Source organism: Danio rerio, chromosome 4, assembly GCF_052040795.2.
Source record: "Danio rerio strain M-AB ecotype USA chromosome 4, GRCz13ab, whole genome shotgun sequence".
In the NCBI taxonomy this organism is placed as follows: Eukaryota; Metazoa; Chordata; class Actinopteri; order Cypriniformes; family Danionidae; genus Danio; species Danio rerio.
This window is the reverse complement of record NC_141024.2, coordinates 59171989-59195095: the sequence shown is the minus strand read 5'-3', so window position 1 is coordinate 59195095 and position 23107 is coordinate 59171989. Positions and strand designations below refer to the sequence as shown.

The following is a 23107-nucleotide window of genomic DNA, read 5'->3' as shown; positions in this document are numbered from 1 at the left end:
TAAAATACACATCCAAATAGGTGTTAATTCCCATTTGTAAGTAAGTAAGAAATTGTTTAAATCACATGATATTTATATATTTTTATTCACCTCTGCTTCTGAGAACTATATTTCCATACAATCTTTATTGATTCCTTTAAGTTTATAAAACAATGTTAAAAAACAAAACAAAACATGAATATAAAATTGTCAAAGGCAGCTAAATGAAACTGTGATTGTAGCTGCATATGTTTTGTAGTTTTCCTTTAGGTGGGCATGATGCAGCAAGATTGAAACAATGGGTGGTGAACTTGAGACGCAACGGCTGGAAACCAACAACTTCATCCCGTCTTTGCAGTGCTCATTTTGAAGAGCATGCTTTCACCAAGGATTTGAAGGTAAAAAAAAATCTGCAGAATAATTGAGCTGTAGATTTTAAATCTTGCTGATTGTTAATTAAGCTGCCAATTTAGCTTAATTAACAAAATAAACAGCATATTTAAATGTCCAAAGATTATCTCAAGTAAGCATTTACAGTTTTTACAATGAATATGACAGTTTTTTCAGTACATTTACCAAGTTTCCTAAACTCTTAACGCAGCAATATACCTAAAACACACAACTGACTAAACAGTTTATTTCATGCTCAAAATCACACATCATAAACTAAACCACAAAACTAATGTTCAAAATACAATAATAAACTAACACAACACTGCAAACTTGTTTTAAAATTAAATAATTACTCAAAAGACTAAAACATGTTCTCGTCCAACAGGAAAATTTCATCATTCAACACATTGACAAAAAAAAAAATAAATAAATAAATAAATAAATAAAACTATCATCTGCTAAAATTATGGAGACTGCATTATTTTGTGTCAGGTCTGCCCCCTATGTTTGAACCCTCTTTACATTTTTGTTTTGCTGGGTTTAGTAAATGCGTGTATTTTCTTTTGCTTCTGAAATTCAATACAAAAAATAAATGACCATATCAGAGTAGCTTTATAAAATGTACAGTTTATGTAAAAATAAATAAAACTTAAAAGTCACAGAATTGCTGCAGTACAAACTTTATTTGCAAAAAGACATACAAGATGTACAAACAGAAAAAGCACCACAATAACAATAATAATAAAAAAGTAATCTACAGCATTTGGCCACATGTTCTCATCCACATCACACCTGATATGTTCTCTGGCAAGGCATGGGAAGAATTCTTTTGTTATTCCTTTTCCACTCAAGTTCAGCCCAAAGAACATATTTATGATCATGAGTGTGGTTCCTTGATGGAGATATGCTGTGATTTAGGTATTTGCATAACTGCAAAACCTGTTTCTCATGGACGATGGAAGAAAATGCAGTCAATATATTTGTGTTTCAATACACAACATGAACTGCTATTCACTTTGACTTTAGCCTATAGAAGTTACGTTTAGAACATGTTATCTGTTCTGACATACAGTGTGAAAGTATTTGTAAATTTGACTGTAACATTACATTGCTTTGGTCTTGGTTGAGCTTGTTTGTAAAAGAAGTTCAAGCATTTGAAATTAGGGTTAACTGGATGCATTTTGTATCAAAGCAAAAAAAATAGTTTTTTAGCCTACAAAGACGGATGTTGTGCTAATTGTGTTAAGAGTTTTGGAAACTTGTTAAATGTATTGAAAAAACTGTCACAGCGATTGTAGAGAAAACTAGAGTGCTTGTCAGATATATGAATATATTTAATACACAGCTTAGTACTGGAATATGCACTTTATTTTAAATTCAATTAATGTTACATTTTAATCTGCTTTAATCTTAATCTGAATTTTAATCATTATTCTTACTGGATAATGGAAAGCATTTTGTCAGCATCCTTGTTGTCAATTTATTAAAGTATATAAGTACAGCAGTTCCAACTATATTCTCATTTCCTTGTCATCTGGTGAAATCCTCTTGTGTAGGGGTAAGACACAAGACTTTTGCGAATAAGAATTCTGAGGTAAGTGGCTCCTCTCTGTTGTTCAGCAAAGATGCAGGACATAGTAAAAAGGATTCTCCAGTTGACAAGTCTCTTAGCGTGCACTCAGCTGCTGATTACAGCAATGCCACCTTGACTGAACATGCTATTGGCAACTTCTCAGTTAGTAATGACCTATGTCAAGTTGACACTGCTGTAACGGTGGATATCAATGAGGATCATAGTTATGCAACTTTAAGCTCCACACATGAAACTCCTAATTTTATTAAAGAGGATCACAGCTACAACTTTGCGTCTCCGAGATCTTTAAAATGGAAAAATCAGGCCACTAACCAAATTCTACAAAAATACATGAAAAAGCTTAAAATTGAATCCCAAAAGTCTAGGCGTTTAAAAAACAAAATCTCCACCTTAAAGGATGTCATCACAGAACTCAGGAAGAAGCTGTTGATATCCAATGAATGTGCTTCTTTGCTTGAGTCAATTGATGAAGTGCCAAAGCACATCTTGTTGAAAATACAGCAGGGGAATAAAACAGCAAAGTATTTAGAGGAGTTGAAGCAGTTTGCCACAACCTTGCATTTTTATTCCCCAAAGGCATATGACTACGTGCGTGACAATTTTCAGAAAGCGCTGCCACACAGTCACACCATTTGAAATTGGTACAGCAGCGTATCAGCTGATCCTGGATTTACTGTGGCATCTTTCACAGCACTGAAATGTGATGTAGAGGAAAATAAAGAGAGAGGAAAAGAAACAGTATGTGCCCTAATGATGCATGAAATGTATATTCACAAGATGACTGAATTTGCAGGGGACCAGTTTCAAAGTACACGTGATCCTGGATGCATGCCACATGCTAAAGCTACTTCGCAATGCCTTTGCATCTTCCCTTGAATTTTGAGACAGAAGATGGAAATAAGAAATAAGTGGAAGTACATTGAAGCCCTCAATGAACTCCAAGAAAAACAAGGTCTGCGACTGGGAAACAAGCTGAAGATGGCTCATTTACAATGGCGAAAACAAAAAATTAAAGTCCATCTGACAGCACAGCTCTTCAGCAGCAGTGTGGCAGATGCTATAGAGTTCTACGAGCAAGGCTTGAAAATGGAGGAATTCAAAGGTTGTGCTGCGACTGTGCAGTTTTGCGCACTGAAGATGCAGCTTTTGATGTACTGAACAGCAGAAATCCTATTGGAAAAGGTTTCAAAGCCCCAATCAAAACAACAACTAAAGATCGGGTTGAGACCATTTTAAAGCAGGCAGAATCCATGCTTCGTGGGTTGAAGGTCCAGCAGTACAACAAGATGGTGCCACTTCACACCACCAAAAAGAAGACTGCCATATAGGGCTTCATTGCTTAACATCTATCATGATCCTGTTGAAAGGCCCAATGCACCATGCAGATATCTTCTTACCTACAAATTAAGTCAGGACCACTTGGAGCTTTTCTTTGCTACCATAAGAGCAAGAGGTGGTAACAATGATAATCCTAATGCCAGGCAGTTTAGAGGAGCATACAAACGCCTACTTGTAAGGCACCAAGTGAAAACAGGCACAGGGAACTGTTTGCTTCTAGACAACACTTACATGCTCAACTCAACACCTGCATCTGTAAATGTTGCCCGAAGATTGGAAGTACAGTTGGTGGAAGTGGACGTGCCCGAGAATGATGCTGTTCCTGACCTCCCTCATGTATGCAGTCTTTCTGAATACAAAGAGGCAGCAATTCATTATATCACAGGATTTGTGGTGAAGAAGATGAAAGAGAAAATATCCTGCTTGCCATGCTCACAGGCATTAACAACTGATAGTGCTGCACATGAATTCATCCATCTAAAAAACAGAGGTGGTCTGCAGAAACCATCACCAGGCATGGTGTCTGTGTGTCTGACCACAGAGAAATGCATTCAGAGAAAGATCACAACAAGTGGAGGTCAGCTTCCCCGTGGACGTGGAATCACACTTGCTATTTCCAACAAGGTGTTAGCAAATTGTGCAGAGAGAGAGATCTTTTTCCACAACTCCACAGCCACATGTTTGCTACAAGCGTTGAAATGAATCATATTCATTTATTGGTTAAAATGGCATCCATTTGGTATAGCAAAGTCAGATTTAACCACTTTTCAAGAAGGGGAGTTGAAATAGCAAAAGATGGCAAAATGGTTCGCAGACAACTGACTAAATTGATTCATTTTTATGGTGAATAATTCGTTTATTTGTAGACTTCTATTGTTCTCTTTGCTGCTAATCATTCATGCCTCCTCTGTCTCCTCTGATCCTACTGAAGACCTGCTGCTGCTATTGCTGCTGCTGCTGTTGATTTACAGTCCGCATAAACAGGACTGAATCATTTACATAAGATGCCTCTACTGCACTGATCCACCTTAATTTTTCTATATTATTGTTTTTAAAATCTGTTCAGTCACAGAAAGCACTTGTTAGTAAATAGCTCTTCAGAAATTCAAATGAAATAGGTTTACTGTTACAAATATGTTCTCTCATTTATGGTTGTTAGTGAAGTACTATATGAAAATTGTTCTTATGACTATTTTGTTTTAAATGCAGTTTGCACTTCCAGTTCCAATTATATTATTGTTCTAGAATAAAAATATTGAAAATACCCCAAAAATAGTTTTTTTTTTTATTTCAGGTTGAAAATGTTCATATTTATGTTTCTATAAACGTTGTTTTGTTAATATTGTTGTATATAGTTACATTTTACATGTAGAAATATTTTTTGTCTCGTCTGAGTTTGTCTTGTTTGTCTTGTCTTGTGTCCCACTTAATGTCCTGCACCTTGACGTGGTGAGTGGGCTTTCTACTAAGATGGGCCACTTTGTTAAAATTCTGTTTGGATCTGGTATGTGAAATATATTTTTTGTCATTCCTACCTTATAGGCTCATTGAGGATAACGAAGAGAGACGAAACAAAAATAAAGGTGAGTAAATTAATAAAGACACTTATATTGCCCTTCCTTAAGGTAATAAAGGAGCATATAAAACAGTTTGTATGAAAAATTTGCAGTAGACCAAAGCCACATATCTACTATGTAGACAGTGTTAGGAAAAAATAATATATTCAAACATTTCACTCTTTTCATTTAAAAAAAGTTTTACTTTTTAATTAATTAATTTAAAAATGTAAAAAATTATGTTATGTTATTTTTGAACTGTACTTTTTTATTTAACACAGATCACATTTAAAATTGTTTATTATCTTAATTTATAACCCCACTACCAGTACATATTAGAAATTAGAACTTATTGCAACAGTGCACTTTGTGGCACTTTCAAGTTTTGGTACATGAGCTCTGCAATAAAATGTTTTTCATTAATGCTTTCCTTTGTATTTCCTATACAGAACCTACCCCAGATGTACAACCAGTGCTACATAGTGACAACATGGAGTCAGCACGTTTAGCACTCATCCACACTTCATGCAGTTCAGTCTATTAATTTTAAAATACTGTCTATAATTGAATCACTAATTAAAAAGGTTACAGTTCTAAAATGCCACACAATGTATTAAAAGTTAAAAGTTCAATTGTATAAATTTGTGTGAAGTTACATTAGAAAGATACATGTTGGACAAATAATTATTTCTGTAGTGCAATGCATTAATCTTAATCAGCTAAATGTAGGCAAGCAATCTGTTTTTGTTTAAGGAATATTTTATCATGATTTTAATGCATGTTTTTTTTTTTTTAAGTTGAGGTATGTCTTGGGTCATCATGCTAAGTTAGTAACTTACTATGGAATTATTTATCATACAATATATATATAATGTTCTTTAGTTAATAAATTGTAACAAAAAAGCACAGACACTTGCATGTGGGTAAAAATTTATTTACAAAATCTTAGCTACATTCACCATGGGGAAATTGGAAGAACAAAGAAAAGTATTGAAAAGGAACAGCTGTGACAGATGTCAGTGTGGTGGCTTCCCTTGAAAAAAATTTAAAATAAATAAAATATGTTGTTCATCAAACGTCACAAAGTTTAAAATTTCTGGAAATTTTTTATGTCACAACTTTGGTTAGAAAGTTCAAATCCAGCAGTTCACTTCAAACCCTACCTGATTTGGTCTATCAAACACTGGGCAATATTGTTTAAAAAAATATCATTTCCCAAAGGGGTCAGATGAACTAGATCAGGCAAAAAACGTCCAGGATGTCTACGCTTTATCTGACGATGATGAACAATGGCTCCATCAATACATGAGATGAAGGAAGCCATCACACTGTTAATTAAGCGCCGTGCTTTCTCAATTTTTTGGGGTTGTGCAGACCTCCACAGGTTTCTCTGAGTTATTGTAGAGAATATTATTTTCATCTCTGGATACTTCCTGTGGAGGTCTTGCAAGTCCTGCTTTATTCTTGCGGCAAGATGGACACTCTTGGTTTTTCCAAGATCGTTTCCGCCACAGTGAACCAAGAGGATGTCTGGCACAGCTCTTCCTTGGAGGCACTGTTCAAAGTAGGGGAGGACGTTTCTCCAAATCATCCCTCCCCTACCAAACCACTGGATGAGGGCATTTAGTCCCAGGTTTCTCCCAGTCATCTCTCTTGCTCTTTTTTCCCCACGGTGAATGTAGCTGTCTCCCACAATGTGTATTCTTGGTCCTGTTGATTGTAAATTAATAATTAAAAAAACAATAATAAAAACTTTTGTCATTTTTAGAAAAGAAAGAAAGAAATATACTGATATTTAGAAAACGTCATGCTGTTATAGATATGTTAGTTTTATTTCAAAGAGTTATAAAATTACAAAAATAAAAAACTTGCAGATGAGTGATAATTCACTAATGCATCAGCTGAGATGTTTTTAAATGCCTCCTTGTAAGCTTGAAACGATGTCAGTGATGTAATCAGCACACAAGCAGCCAATAATGCTCAGGTTTGTCTGACGACTCCTCCCTCAAAATTTCATTGGCTGTGGTTTGGTAGCTTACATGAGCTGTTGGGTAACAAGTTGTTGTCAGATCATGTAGTGTGTGACCCCCCTCTTGTGGATCATTCACGTAGTGTCGTGTAGTGTGAACACCACAGCGATTAAAGGACACAAAATCAAGTCATGTAGTGTGAACGGCACAGCGATATGCTGATGTTTAAAATCCTGTTGTGTGAACTAGGCTTAAGATGGGAAGAGACCACCCTTAAACTCCCAATCTTCTTTTTAGCCTTCTTTCTTTCCATCGAGAATCTAGTAAAGTTGCCCATAAAACCAGTCAACAAGATTAGTCTTTGACTGCCTCCAGCTTGAATTACACGACTTCCCTTAATTAGCAGCCTCAGATATGTCACTTCAATTACGAAGCAACCACTAGTGAATTTACGTGAAAATCCAGCCCCACAGAGGGATTTCACCAGAGAACAAAGGATCGTAAGTACATTCCCAGGTCCATCAGTGAACTGGTGTGTGATCTGCCAATCATGTTAAATGATAGATAACCATATCTAAGAAACTGTTAAGAATTATATTATAATGAACAAAACTGAAGATAAAATGTAAATAAATAAAAAGAAAACCTAATTTATCTGAAGGTTTAGTTAATAGCACTCTGATTATAAAAATAAGACAGTGTCATATAGAAAAGTTTAACAAAAACAAGTATTACCTTCATTGGAGTTGAATACCTTTTGATGACTTAACATGAGAGAAATCCTCATTGACCAAGTATTGATCCTTTAAGTAGATTACATTATATTAGATACTTTGGACACATCACACAGTCACATAATCTTTAAAGACAACAAAAACAACAATACATAACACAGTCAAATTTTGCATTTAGCTTTAATTTTACATGTACAATTTTCACGTGTAATATATTTACTGGCATCTTCATGGTGCCAAATGTCTTTGAAAATTCCTGTCTAAGCCAGTTTTTGTTACACATGCATGCTAATTTTTGGAATGACCTTAAGATAAATGTAAGCACTTTGAGTTTTCAAGCTATAAATGTAAATCATCATACACCGACTTTTAATGGCAACAACAAGTGAAGACCAGTTGCAATGTTTTTATTTGTCCGGTTACAATGTGAATTTATTGTTTTATGTGATGGAAACAGATTTTTTACTTACATACTAGTGGACTCTGTCACAGCTGCAACAACGCTGTAGTACAAAACAACAATAAGTCAGCAATATGTCTATTAAATTATTAACAATGTGTAAAAAACAAAACAGAAGACATTTAACATATTTCCTGCTAGGTCAAGTAATCTTTAAGTTGTATAAGTGTAAGGTATAGGTTTCAAACTTAGTTTTGGTTCGAAGTCTAATCCAACACAACTGATTCAACTAATCAAGGTGTTAAAGACTAATAGAGACTATTAAGCAAGTGTGAGTTGGAGGTGTTTGAAGCTAAAAGGTGCAGAGTTGTGGTCCTCCAGCAATTGGGTTTTACACCACTGGTGTAAGAAATTTTTGTGTCAGTGTTTTTCCCAAATATTTAATTGCTATCATTGCAAGTCATTGCACATAATTTTATACAACATGTTTGAAACATGAAATGTGCACAAAACATTTTCGATTACTACCAAATATGAGTTTGAACTGTGATGCTTTCCTTACTTTTCACTTACAGAAACACTATTAATATCCCTTGCCAATCATTAGAGCACTGATATGACATTAAGCTGCTGCTTTTGTGCAAAGTCACTTAAGCCTGGCATTAAACGACTCAACAACATAAACACATTCGGACAAGTAAAACTTATGCAAATGCACTGACATTGCTTAAGTTGCTTTAAGAACTAGGGTAAGGAGGAAGAGGGGAGGTAAATGTATTATAATGTATAAATATAAGCAGTTTCATGCAAATATCAACCTTGCCATGAAAAAAATTGTTTTCAGCAAAATAGCAAAACTGTTTATACATTTTTTGCGTAAGCAAGTATTTTTAAAATGCTTTAAATATTTTTTAATGTCTCTGTCAATATTTTCAAACTATTATATTTAATTTATTTAAAGTCCTACAAGTGAAAATTTCACATCTGTCACATAACAAAGCTTGTTCATCATAACTGCAAAAAATATCAAATAAAATAAAATCTATAATTTTTGTTCAATAGAGAGACATATTTTGTTTTTTGATTATCCTTGTTTCTATTGGGTTGTGCAGTTTAATTCACAGAATTACTACAAAGTATGTTGAATACTGTAAACCTGCAGACTTTTTCTGTCACATTTATAATGCATGTTTATTTCCCTCATTTGAAGTCTAATTAATGTTTACAGATTGATATTTTCCTGATCCCATAATTCTCTGTTTAGTTGTTTGGAAAATATAAAGAGATATTTCAATGTAATGTTAACATATACTTTATCTGACTTCAACTGTACACAGTTTTTTTTACTTCCTGTTGTGGTAGACGTGTGTTCAACATGCAATAAATGTGGATAAGACCAAGGAAGCACTTTTTGAAGGCAAGTTCCAGTATAAAACAATTAGTTGCATCACAGGTTATCCAGAGTTTCATGCAATTTCGGGTGTTTCATTTTTAACTTTCAACATCTGTTGTAAGTTGATACCGCATGGCGAACAGAAAGAAAATCCTCCGCATTTCGTGACTCGGTGTTCCTTTAAGGTAAGGTTCCTTTTAAGGCTACACGGTAAAATTTTAATAAGAGTATAATCTTAATCATATTAAATCGGGAGTATTGGTGTCTTATGTAAATGTACTCAGAACGTCTGGTGAAGTCGCGAGCTGTCAAAGACAGGGCATTACTCTGCCTTTCAGCATGAGCCCTCCAAGTTTAGCGTGTTTCCTCATTAAACGCAACGAAAGCGTATGCTTTACGTTGTTGTGTCAGAATACTTGTGAAATACAGTAATACTTTAGGACGCATAGTTTAAGCAAATTTGATGAACGTGATCATGCGTGTTGAATCTGAGGCGAGTCGCTCCAGTATATATGTGTTTTGTGTGTGTGTGTTTTTGGTTTTGATCAATGTTTTAATAACCTTTTTTTGTTTTTATTCTCCAGAATTGTTCCTGAGTCGTGTGCTGCTTGCTTGTATTTGAGGTGAATTCTGTTTTCTCTGTACAGTTGTGTTAATTTGTTACATATTTCTTATTTATTAGTTGCATCTAAAAGAAACAGAACATAAACCTCCAATAATTTACCTTTTATTATAATTTTGTGTATGTAGTGGTGTTATCAGTGTTTGTGGCTTTTTGTTCTCTTCATCTACATTACCGGTTCCAAGTTTGGGGTCAGTTTTACTGACAGTCAATTATTCTGTTCAACAATAATATTTATTAAACGTAAAAAAAAAATAAAGGTAAATATTTATTTAAAAATATTTAAATAACTGCTTTGTTATTGTATGCAGTTTCAAATGAAACTATTACTCCAGTCATTATTGATTTTATTACCATTAATACTAATATTAATATAGAGTGATATCTTAGAGACTAGAGTAATAAAGCTGAATCTTTAAAATCACCGGAATAAATTAATTAAATTATAGACTACTTTTGAACTGTTATTTTATACTGCAGTAACATTTTACTATGTGTTCTGTGTTTGATAAAATAAATGCAGCTTTGGTGAGCAGGATAAGCTTTTTTCAAAATATTTAAAAGTCGTACTGACCCCAAATTTGTGACCAGTAGTGTATGATAAACTGCTGTTGCATAATTTACATCATAAAAAGTTCTATAGAAATTAAGATTAATTCAATTGGTAAAATATTTAGGAGTGAATCACTGGGATTGTGATCCTCATATTATTCACAATTTCTCAAAATAAATGCTAATAATGCATTTATCAGTGCTTTGACAAGCTTTTAGGTTTGAAATATACTAGCGGTGGTAGCTGGATTTAAACACTTTTTACCCACATCACATAAATGTATAACTATATGCGAGAAACAAAACATAATTTAATTTTTAACAATATTTTTTAGTTATTATGACACTGTTTTAAACTGTTGCTTGTCAATAGGTTGAAGTTTAAATCACTGTTTGGTTTACTTTTTATTGTATTCAGGCGCCACGTGGCAGGTAAAATATGTTGCTGACATTTTTGTACAGTACTGCACTATTAAAAGAGTGTTAGATATGTATAATATATGTAATATGTCAGCATCATCAAATACATTTTTTTTTACAACAAATGAGAAATAAATGACAGAAAATAGAATAAATACAGACAATGTCTTGAATAATTATAATTGCAAGCATTAAAATTAGACACCCCAATTCAAATAAGGCAAATGAGTTAAGTAACCATTTCTAATGTTGTACAAATGTTTTGCAGCCACCTTAGATGTAATTTTTGAGTATTTAGAAAAGTTAATCTGAGTTATTTACATCAGAGATATATTTATTTAGTGTTTCACTCTTTCGGCTGTGCACGTACTGTCAGCTGTGAAGCCAAGCGAAAGTAAATCAGTCTTACAATAAGTAATGATGAATATTTAGATGAATAATTTCTGTAATTAAATTGTTTTTTTCTTAAGTAAAAAGTTTTGTTTGCTGGTTTCATTAGCAAAAAAATGTATTGTTATTGAAAGGTTTTCATGTTTTTGGTTCATTTAACAAATTTGACAAGTTGCGATGGCAACTGCATTTTGACTAAATTCTGTTTTCCTGTTCTTTTATTTCACCAACAGAATGGCTTCAAAATCCAGTTTCCCCTACTTCCGTGCTGAGCTCATTACCGTGCAGTGCATTGGGCACAGGACCACTGCAAGTAGTGTAGATTTTACAATCAAAGATGGTCACATTTGCCGTGGTGCTCAAAGAATTGTCCATTTAAGTTTTGTCGCGAACAATGAAAAAAGCTACACTTTGCCCTGCAACTCCCCTAAAGCACCTTTTCAGGAAGGGTTAACCTATGTGATTAAAAACTACACTACTAGCTGTAAATATGTCAAGATTGTTTATTTCTTAGTGCAAAAAGAACAATTTTTAGAACTGCTCTTAACCTGGCCGAGTCTGCTACCAGCGCCGCCCTTCAAATACTGCATCCCCCCTCAATGCATCTGACAGGGGAGGAACATGACCTCTATACAAGAGGGGGGTACCTCACCCTCAAAGAGACAATTAAAAATGTGAGTTTATTTAATAATATTGCAAAAAGTGTTTTTAAACTTGGGCTAAATTTATAGCTAAAATAAATAAAATTCGAACATATGATAAAACGTTTTCAAATTGTGATTCATTCAGCTAATGTTTTGATGTGAGTGTGTGTGTGTGTGTGTTTACATTTATATACATACACACATATATATATACACACACACACACACAAATATACCGTGTTTCTTATAGCATTTTTTTCAGTTGTGGCAGTAGACCTATTGCACAGATCTACCAACTACCTGTGACGATATTTCAATAACAAAAGTCGAGATCGCATTTATGTAAAACGAGCATGCGAATGTCATAGCTTGCATGCTGATTTCTTCTGCTTGTGCACAAAACTTTTTGCACACCCTCAAATATACACTGCTCAAGCGCAGACTTTCTTGTGCGCTCTTAAGTAAATGCTGCTGAAGTGTGATTTAGAGCATTTATGTAACGAGTATGTCTCCAACATTTATTAGATTGGCTAGGAATATTTATGAATGTCTCCAATAGAGAGGAAATGGTGCACTAAGCAGAGATTCGCTCATATTACATAAATGTGATCTTGACTTGTAATACTGCTCACAACATTTGACAATTAAACAATGCCATAGGATAGGTAGTTTGTAGATTAGTTTAAAAGGCCCCAGTCTGCCGCCACAGCTGGAAAAAATCCTAGAGAAGACACTGATATGTGTGTGTGTGTGTGTGTGCGTGTGTGTGTGTGTGCGCATACTTGCATACATACACACAAGTCAAAATTTTTAGCCCCCCTGTTTTTTTGTTGTTGTTTTTTTCCCGCAATTTTTGTTTAATGGAAAAAGTTATTTGTTTAAACATTTTTCTAAATATAATAGTTCAAAAAAACTAATTTCTATCAGGGTTCCGGGTCTATCATGGAATTTTGACATGACATTTTCCAGGCATGGAAAAGTTTTGGAAAAATAGAAAAACTCATAGTATGAGAAAAGTCATGGAAATTAGTTTAACAAATATCTGTATACTTGTATATAGGTTGGCTTTTTTAACTTCTTTTCTGTCCTTGGCCAAAAACATGCTCTCACATTATTAGTGCTGTGTAAGTATTATCTAAATAAGTTTTACACAATACAAAATAAGTTTAAACTAAATTAATTGTGTGTTTTATGATATGCTGTAATAAATTTGAACATGCATTATTTTTTCCTATTTATCACATATACATAGACACTACATGAAATATTAGGTTCTGAAAATTTACATGACTGTCTTGAAAAAACTCATGGAATTTTAGTAGTTAAAATATATGAATCCTTTTATCTATTCCTTTTATCTTTGCTGTGATAACAGCACATAATGTTTTACTAGATATTCTTTAAGACACTAGTATTCAACTTAAAAGTGACATTTAAAGGCTTAACTAGGTGTGTGTTTAAACAAACCTATACATGTGTACTGTAAATACAACAAAATGTTAATTGAACTTTTAATTCACAGCTACATGTACCAAGAATGGCCATGGTGCAAAACTCTGAGGTGCCAATACTTGACTTTGTACTCCAGTGTGGTCAAAACACATTTGATGTCTCTTTATGGCGGGACACGGCCTTTGAGGAGTTTCAGCTGAATTCAGAGGTGACAGTGACGCACCTTAAAGCGGTCGTGAAGAGAGATGGATCAAGGAAGTTAATCTCCTCTGATTACACAAGGATTGAGGTGAGCAATGTGTTTAAAGGAGTGGTCCACTATATTTTAAACTTTAGTTGATGTGTAATGTAGTTGTGTGAACATAAACAGCATCTCTGAATGTAAAATGCTCAAAGTTCAATGAAAAGGGAGACCTTGAGTAAGCTTAGCAAAGCCTACAATGAACGAAATTTGGGTACTACAAAAAATACATCCAGTCCAGCGAGATCACAAAGGTGTTTTACCGCGCACACACACAAACTGTGCAGCTAAGGGGCGTGGCCAGAGGCACTGTAATGTTACAGCAGAGAGAGCTAAAAAGCCATCCAAACGCTGCTATTTTCACAGAGCTTTTTCTTTTTCTGTATTTGGGCTTCAAAAGGACACGACACAGAGAGAGAAGTGCTCACAGTTTAATATTAATTATGTTCCAGAGAATTATAAGATACATAGCAAGCATGATTTGACAAAACACAGCTACCAGAATCTCTACTAGTTCAGTGCTGGATTCGGTTAAAATCTTCTCAAAGGAGGAGCAAAATCTGTGAATTGTGACCACAACTTGTAAGTGTTTTTATTTGTTAAAATTGATCATGACATGCACGGTTGCTAGCGTTTACAGTATGCTGTAGCAAAGATGTAAACAACAGGAAATGCTGTTTGGCACCGTTAACTGCTGTAAACACACCCACTCTTCACCAGCGCGTGCGTGTCTCTGTGAACAGCTTTTAATGAACTCACAAAAGATATGTGAACAATTCATATTACTTGCATATGCATATTCCAAATATATGTGAAAGACATCATGTAATTTTAACGCATTGTTAAAAAAAATAGTGTAGTTCACTTAACTCGTGTTGCAGCAGAAAAATCAATTGAAGCATCCGACATCTTGTTCTTATTCTTCTGTCACCAGTGTCACTGTATATAACTGAAAAATAACTAAAACTGAGCATCAGAGAAAAAGAAACATCGGTCCCATGGACATGAGCTTTTCGTGTTACATGCATCTACAGATAGTTCAGATACACAAAACACACCATGGCGATCTCTCTTTAAGGAGCCGCACCACATTTTCACTCGTTACAGACATTTGTCAGATTTTAATTTAGAGAGCAGGCATGAGGTTGACTGACTGTTTACACTGCACAAAAGCAGGTGCTTGTAGGGGTGTGACATAGAGTTGATCCACGAATCGCAGCACATTATGTTAGATGACCAATCAGAGTCACTTAAGGGCGGGCCTTTTGGAGGAACTAGGAAATGTGACAGTCGTTTTCATGCAAGCAGAATTTCTGTATATAATAAAAGTAAGATATATGGAAAACCTGAAGTTGTTTGTGAAACATGAGCACACATTGCCTTGCATCTTATAAACGCCACCAAGCCTTAAAAATACATTCTGGACCACCCCTTTAACATAAACCAGAAAACCCTTGTGTGCTAACTTGATGTATACTTTAAAGTAGGGATGTCCACACTGTACTGGAGAGTTTAGCTCAAACCCTAATCAAGCACATCTGACCAAGCTAATCAAGCTCTTACTAGGTATACTAGAAACTTCCAGGCATTTGTTCTGAAGCAAGTTGGAGCTAAGACCAAAAATTTAAATTTACTCACCATCAAGTGGTTTAAAATAAGAATTTTCTATATTTTGTTAAATACAAAAGATTTTTTTTAAAAATAGCTGAAAACCTATCACAAATGACTTTATTTGTAGGAGAAAACCAATACAATGAAGTTAATGATTAAAGCTTTTCAGCTTTTTTCAGAATATCTTTTGTGTTTAACAGAACAAAGAAATACAAAGGTTTGGAATCACTTTAGGGTGAGTAAATTTAAAATTTACTTTAAAATTTAGTGACTTTAACATATACTTTTTTACTTCGTTAATTAATTTATAAAGTAAATAAGGTATATGCACAGCTAGTGTTTCATATATTTTTATGAATACACCTGAATAATTTTTTTTCTTTTTCAGATTGCTGATCAGGGACCGACAACAAAAATCATCAAAGTCATTGGACTGCATGAAACCGATGAGGAGCTCACACTCTTGCTTGAAGATTTCAGTGAGCTGAAAGCGTCAGCTAAACTCTTTGAACTCTCAGGAGATGAACTCATCTCCCAACTGCCATTTAATGCAGAAGTAACTGAGTAATTGGGGAAAGTCATCGAAATCAAAATTCAATTCAATTCAATTCAGCTTTATTTGTATAGTGCTTTTACCATGTAGATTATGTCAAAGCAGCTTCACATAAATGGTCATAGTAACTGGATCAGGGTAGTTCAGTTTTTAGTGTTTAAGCTCAGTTCAGTTCAGTTTAGCTCAGTTAAGTGTGGTTTGAAGTTATTACTGAGAGTCCAAACCCTAAAGAGCAAATTCATCGATGTGTAGCTTTTCAGATCCTGAACCATGCAAGCCAGTAGCCACAGCGGAGAGGGAAAAAAAAAACTTCACCAATAGGAGAGTGAAGAAAAAAAACCTTGAGAGAACCAGACTCAGTTCAGCATGACCATTTTAATTTCTCCGCTGACCAAAAGTCTTGTGCAGAGCTGCAGTCTCAGCGGTGGAGGCTGGAAGCAGGCCTCAGCAAAGACTCGTCTGTCCCTGGAGCATCACTGGAATCAGTCTCATGCTCTCCACTCCCCTATGACCAACAGCGCAGCAGTAGCTCAGGATATGGCCTGGTCCCGCATATGGAATCCTTGGGATCATCACGTCGCTGGTCTTGGATCCAATTAGTGACTCCGCATAATCTGAGGACCTCGGGATGAGTATCCCCAGGTGAAAATAGAGAATAAAGAAAATAATTAGCGTAGCTGCTGTTCATAGTGTATATAAACAAGATGCAGAAGCCTGTGTGGAACCCGCTAGGTGATGCATTGAGTGTATGCTTTACTAAACAGATAGGTCTTTAATCTAGTTTTGAACTGGGAGAGTGTGTCTGAGCCTTGGACGTTATCAGGGAGGCTATTCCAGAGTGTAGGAGCCATGAAAGAGAAGGCTCAACCTCCTTTACTTCATTTTGCTATTCTAGGTACTACCAGAAGCCCTGAGTTTTGAGATCTTAAAGAGCGAGTTGGTTTGTAGCGAGACAGAAGGTTGGTTAGATAAACAGGAGCTAGATTATTTAGAGCTTTATAGGTGAGAAGTAATATTTTAAATTCAATACGAAACTTAACAGGCAGCCAGTGTAAGGAGGATAAAATTGGGGTGATATGATCATATTTTCTAGACCTGGTCAGAACTCTGGCTGCTGCATTTTGTACTAATTGAAGTTTGTTAATAGAGGATGCTGGGCAGCCAGCAAATACAGCATTACAGTAATCCAGCCTCAAAGTCATAAAAGCATGGACTAGCTTTTCTGCATCTGAGATGGATAGCATATTTTGTAATTTAGCGATATTTCTCAGATGAAAGAAGGCAGTTTTTGTGACATGGGATATATGATTTTCAAAAGTTAGATTGCTGTCTAATATGACACCCAGATCTTTTATAGTAGAGCTAACGCTAACTTTGTATCCCTCTAATTGTAAATTGAGTTGCGAGATCTGCTGTGCACAAGATTTAGGCCCAATAAGTAATAATTCTGTTTTGTCGGAGTTTAAGAGAAGAAAATTGTTGGTCATCCAGTCTTTAATGTCTTTGATACACTCAGTTAGTTTAGAAAGTTCAGACGTCTCGTCAGGTTTAGTTGAAATATATAATTGAGTATCATCTGCATAGCAGTGAGAGATGATCCCATGTCTTCTAATAATGTCTCCCAGAGGTAGCATGTAAATAGTAAACAGTAAAGGGCCTAAAACTGATCCTTGAGGCACCCCATACTGGGCTGACTTGTGAAGGCTGTCCATTAATATTCACAAACTGGTAACGGTCAGTTAAGTATGACTTAAACCATTGTAGAGCCTGTCCCTGGACACCTGTAGACTTTAAGCGATTCATGAGGATACTGTGGTCAATGGTGTCAAATGCCGCACTAAGATCGAGTAAAACTAATAGAGAGATGCACCCTTGGTCAGCAGCTAAGAGTAAATCATTGGTTATTTTCACTAAGGCGGTTTCTGTACTGTGATGAGCCCTAAAACCTGACTAAAACACTTCAAAAATATTGTTCGTCTGCAGAAAAGAGCATAATTGAGTATTTTTCTAGTATTTTAGACATAAATGGAAGATTTGAAATAGGCCTATAGTTAGCTAAGTTGTTGGTGTCTAGTTGCGGTTTCTTAATAATATGCTTAATAACAGCTAGCTTGTAAGAGTTTGGAACATGGCCTATAGATAAAGAAGAGTTGATAATGTTAAGAAGAGGTTCCCCTTTGGGGGGAACTCCAGCACTATAAGTGGATTTGATTGTTAAAATCCACGTATTGGGAGATTCGGTTCAGAAGCTACTTGTCTGAAAGAGTATTGAACGGGCCAATTAAGAGTGAATTGGCAGCGCAAGCCTGCGCAGGTGAGCGGCATAAGCAATCAACTGAGTATATAAGCTCACCTGGCGCCAGCAGACGCTATCCTTTTCGCTTCAGAGACTTTTCTGATCGAGCTTCATGAGGGTTCCTCCTGCTGTCTACAGCCACTTCGAGCGAACGAGTGTCTCCCGGTCCAGAGCGAGTCCACGCAGCGGCAGATGGTCAAGCTGGGTTTCTCCCTTGCCTGGCGTCCCTTTGGGTCCGGTCCTCCAGAGCGGTGCGTATTGTTGCAAAGCATCCTAAAAGAGCAACACAGTCGTGCAGCACGTCCTTTTCAGGACGGCGCTCCGACTGTGCGTTTCTGGTTGCGGGGGTTTCCTGGCTTCTGATGATGGGCACGATCACTGCATTACATGTTTGGGGATCCAGCATGTTAATGTGGTGCTCGGGGGCGGTTCATGTCGTCACTACGATGCCATGAAAGTCGCGCAGTTGAGATCGCGGCAAACTCTCGTGAGAAAGCGAGCCACCCCAGTCGCCTCCTGTTCTGCAGCGGGCGCTCGGGCAGATCTGAGGGTTCCAGCGAGAGATAATCTGTCGCCTAAGGGCTCGCGGACCTCTCGCTCCTCCAAGCGCTCCATCCAAGCTTCGGGCGCTGGGAGTGATCCGTCTAATCAGATGGTAGCTCTCACGCTCGCTGACACCGGAGATCAGATGTCCTCCGCGGCATCGGAGGGTGGGCTTTCATTGTCCGACGATGATCCGGACCCGCTCACCCCCTTCGGGCAGGTGAGCGCTGTCAAAACGGATACTGAAACGGACGTGTTAGCCGTGCTTTCCCAGGCTGCTTCGGCCATGGGTTGGAGATGGTTTATCCCCCAGCTCCGCGGCCGGACCGACTAGAGGGGCGTTCCCTTCTTCCCGGCGACGCACAGTAGGCTCACGCGGTCTTAAAGAGCACCTTTTTTCTGCTCGTGCTGCGTGTCCCTCCACGCTCACCACTCTTGGTGGTGGAGCGGCCAGGGGGTATGTGGCGATTCCTCAGGTTGAGTGTGCGATGGCGGTTAATCCGCGCAGCGCCTCTTCTTGGCGGGGTCTGCCTCGTCTCCCATCCAAAGCCTGTGAGTTTTCGGCTCCCTCAGAGCTAGAGCTTACAAAGCTACGGACTAGGCTGCATCCGCCTTGCATGCGATAGCCACCGACCAGCGCTACCAAGCGCAGGCACTGGCCGAGCTGCACGAGGGTGGGTCCAACCCAGGCTTATGAGCTTCGCACCGCAGCCGACTAAGCTCTTCGGACTACTAAGTCCGCTGCGTGTGCTTTGGGGAGGACGATGTCCACACTAGTGGTCCAGAAGCCCCACCTCTAACAAAACTTGGTTGATATGCGTGAAGTTGACAAAGTCCGCTTTCTTGACTCGCCCATATCCCAAGCTGGTCGGCGACACAGTCTGCGAATTCACCCAGGAATTCGAGGCAGTGAGAGAGCAGTCCGATGGGTGATGTCTAATCGGCGGCCCCGTAAGCCCGCTCCGCCCGCCGTGCCATCCATACCTGCTCCTCGCCGAAGGCGCCTGCCTACGAGAGCTGCACCGCCCCCGCACTCGCCTCTGGCGAAGCGAGCGCGTCGAGCACCTCGGAAGCAGGCCACTCCCCCTGCCCAGAACGCCGCTAAGTCTGGCAACGGACCGCGAAGCGTCCCTGGGACAGGTCATCTGTAGAGGAGGGAACTTGCTCTTTCCCCGCTGGAGGGCGGGGCGCCATTTCCAACGGCACTTTTTACTGCCATGAAATGAAAGGGCACTTTTCCACTTCTCCGGCGGTGACAGCCCGAAATCTGCCAGTTTGAGCTCAGCTCTCTAGCTCGTAGGTTCGGTGCACTGCGCCAGTGGCTCACGGGCACTGCAGGCCCTGCCAGCCTGGGACGCGCCACCTCTCAGCTCGCAAGGTCTGCATGCTCCACCAGCGGCTCACGGGCGCTGGGGGGACGGTCTCCCTTCTCCCAGCCCCCCCCCTCCGGAGTCAGGTGGCCCCCCTTGCGGTGGCTCATACGCACGATCAGACTCGGCTACGAACTACAGTTCTCCAAACGGCCTCCCAGGTTCATGGGCGTGTGTTTCACCAGGGTCAATCCCCCGTCCGCCCCTGTCTTGCGAGAGGAGATTGCTGCCCTCCTGGCGAAGGGTGCAATCGAGCCGGTACCTCCAGCCGAGATGGAGAGCGGGTTTTACAGCCCGTACTTCATCGTACCCAAAAAGAGCGGTGGGTCACGGCCAATCCTAGATCTGCGCGTTTTGAATCGCTGCCTTCACAAGCTGTCGTTCAGAATGCTTTCGCAGAGGCGCATCCTCCGATGCGTTCGTCCTAAGGATTGGTTTGCAGCCATAGACCTGAAGGACGCGTATTTTCATGTCTCCATTCTTCCACGCCACCATCAGTTTCTGCGGTTTGCGTTCGAAGGTCGAGCATGGCAGTACAAGGTCCTCCCCTTCGGGCTCTCTCTGTCTCCGCGGGTCTTCACCAAACTCGCGGAGGGTGCCCTAGCGCCTCAGCGGCTTGCGGGCATCCGCGTACTCAATTATCTCGACGACTGGCTGTTTTTAGCCCACTCTCGGGAGCAATTGACTGCGCACAGAGACGAGGTGCTCCGGCATCTCCGCCTACTGGGGTTGCAGGTCAACTGGGAAAAGAGCAAACTCGCCCCGGTGCAGAGGATCTCTTTTCTCGGGATGGAGCTGGACTCGGTCACCAGGGTAGCGTGCCTATCTGGAATGGAGACTCCACCCCGAGTCTGTTCAGCTGATATGGGCGCGATTCGGGGAGGCCCAGATCGATCTGTTTGCTTCCCCCGAGAACGCTCATTGCCAGTTGTTTTATTCCCTGACCGAGGGCTCTCTCGGCATGGATGCACTGGCCCACAGCTGGCCTCGGGGCGTACGCAAGTATGCGTTTCCCCCAGTGAGCCTGATCGCGCAGTTAATGTGCAAGGTCAGGGAGGACGAGGAGCAGGTTTTGTTAGTTGCGCCCCTCTGGCCCAACCGAACCTGGATATCAGAACTCTCCCTACTCGCGACGGCCCTCCCTTGGCAGATCCCTTTGAGAGAGGACCTACTTTCTCAGGGACAAGGCATCGTCTGGCACCCTCGTCCCGATCTCTGGAACCTCCACGTGTGGTCCATAGACGCGAGGAAGACTTAGGTAACCTGCCGCCCGCGGTGGTTGATACCATCACTCAGGCTAGAGCCCCCTCCACGAGGCGCGCCTACGCCCTGAAGTGGAGTCTATTCACTGAGTGGTGTGTCTCTCGCAGAGAAGACCCCCGATCTTGCCAGATCAGTGTTGTGCTCTCTTTCCTTCAAGAGAAGCTGGACAGCAGGCTGTCGCCCTCCACTCTCAAGGTTTACGTTGCTGCCATCTCCGCTCACCATGACGCGGTGGCTGGCGGCACCGTGGGAAAGCATAACCTCATCATCCGGTTCCTCAGAGGCGCTAGGCGAATTAATCCAACTCGCCCCCCTCTCACGCCCTCTTGGGATCTCGCCCTCGTTTTCACAAGCCTGCGATTTGATCCCTTCGAGCCACTCGATACAGTATCTTTAAGATTTCTGTCCCTGAAGACAGCTCTGCTGGTCGCGTTGGCCTCCATTAAGAGGGTCGGGGACCTGGAGGCATTTTCGGTCAGTGACTCGTGCCTGGAATTATGTGCCGGGTTATGTGCCCAAAGTTCCTACCACTCCTTTTAGAGATCAGGTAGTAACCTTGCAAGCGCTGCCCCCGGAGGAGGCAGACCCAGCCCTGTCCTTACTTGTCCAGTTCGCGCTCTGCGCATTTATGAGGACCGTACTCAGAACTTTAGATCTTCTGAGCAGCTCTTTGTCTGTTATGGCGGACGGCAGCAGGGAAGTGCCGTGTCTAAACAACGTTTATCCCACTGGATTGTGGAGGCCATTTCATATGCTTATTGAGCAGAGGCCAGCCGCGCCCCCCAGGAGTGCACGCGCACTCCACTCGGAGCGTTGCATCCTCTTGGGCGTGTGCGCGTGGCGCTTCTTTAACAGACATTGTAGAGCTGCGGGCTGGGCGACACCCAACACATTTGCAAGATTTTATAATCTGCGAGTGGAGCCGGTTTCCTCAAGGGTGTTAGGTACCTTTGGTGATTGAGGAAACAACTCGGTAGGTGTTGTACACGCTTGCGGTGCCTTTTTTCCCTAACACGGAGAGATGTGCACCCTCCTCTCTGTCAGTAAAGTTCCCCATTCGGTGAGCCCTGCAGATTCCTCCGAGGCCCCCAGCACTGACTCAGCGGAGGAGTCACTTGCTGGCCCATTACGTAGTAGGTCTGCCCGCTGGTCAGCCCGCGTTTTGGGTATAGGTGCCTGCTATGGCCAATCCCCGCTGGTGATCCCCATATGCTGTTTCCGCCATGGTTAAGTTCCCCCCCTGGGCGGACCCGTGCTTTCCCTATCTGCTAACCACCTTTTATGTGCACTCCCCCTTTTCAGGGTTAGTCCATATGTAATTCCATTTGTTTCCCCCTATTGGGTGCGGATGGTCTCCGCAGCGTCCTCCCTACTGGGATGGCACGCTTCCCAACGTACTGTCGTATATTCCTAGAATTATCTAGACGCTAGCGACTCCCAAAAAAGATACCTATTCCGTAAAACTTCTTTTTGAAGTGGGATAAGTTAGGGCCAAGGGCACGTTGGAGGACCACGCCTCTCATGATTTGGGTGCGTCACGCTTGCCTGACCGCTCTCTCATGGTGGGTGTTGGTAAGGTGCAGTCATTATGGCGCTTTCAATGGGCTCCCAATACGTGGATTTTAACAATCAAATCCACTTATAGTGCTGGAGTTCCCCCCGAAGGGGAACGTTCGAGGTTACTAAAGTAACCCTTCGTTCCCCGAGGAGGGGAACGGAAGCACTATACTCCGTCGCCATAATGACTGTCCCTTAGCTGTTAAAAGTCTCTTCAGCTTAAAAAGGATAGCGTC

The 23107-nt window shown here is 39.9% G+C and overlaps 4 protein-coding genes across 4 annotated transcripts in view; 3 read left to right on the top strand and 1 right to left on the bottom strand.

Moving 5' to 3' along the window:
* The window catches only part of LOC110439541 (NACHT, LRR and PYD domains-containing protein 3-like), a 601035-nt gene that overhangs the window by 416808 nt on the left and 161120 nt on the right, over positions 1 to 23107 (top strand). The window lies entirely within an intron of this gene.
* Positions 1 to 23107, top strand: part of LOC137487265 (uncharacterized) — a 176507-nt gene that overhangs the window by 42697 nt on the left and 110703 nt on the right. The gene's annotated exons all lie outside the window — the stretch shown is intronic.
* LOC148682231 (uncharacterized) overlaps positions 1 to 23107 on the bottom strand; it is a 155180-nt gene that overhangs the window by 91253 nt on the left and 40820 nt on the right. The window lies entirely within an intron of this gene.
* Positions 12746 to 18488, top strand: LOC148682232 (uncharacterized). Its single transcript, XM_088650824.1, has 2 exons — positions 12746 to 13726; positions 15678 to 18488. The coding sequence occupies exons 1-2, from the start codon at positions 13523 to 13525 to the stop codon at positions 15855 to 15857; spliced, it is 384 nt and encodes a 127-aa protein (XP_088506950.1). The 5' UTR covers positions 12746 to 13522; the 3' UTR covers positions 15858 to 18488.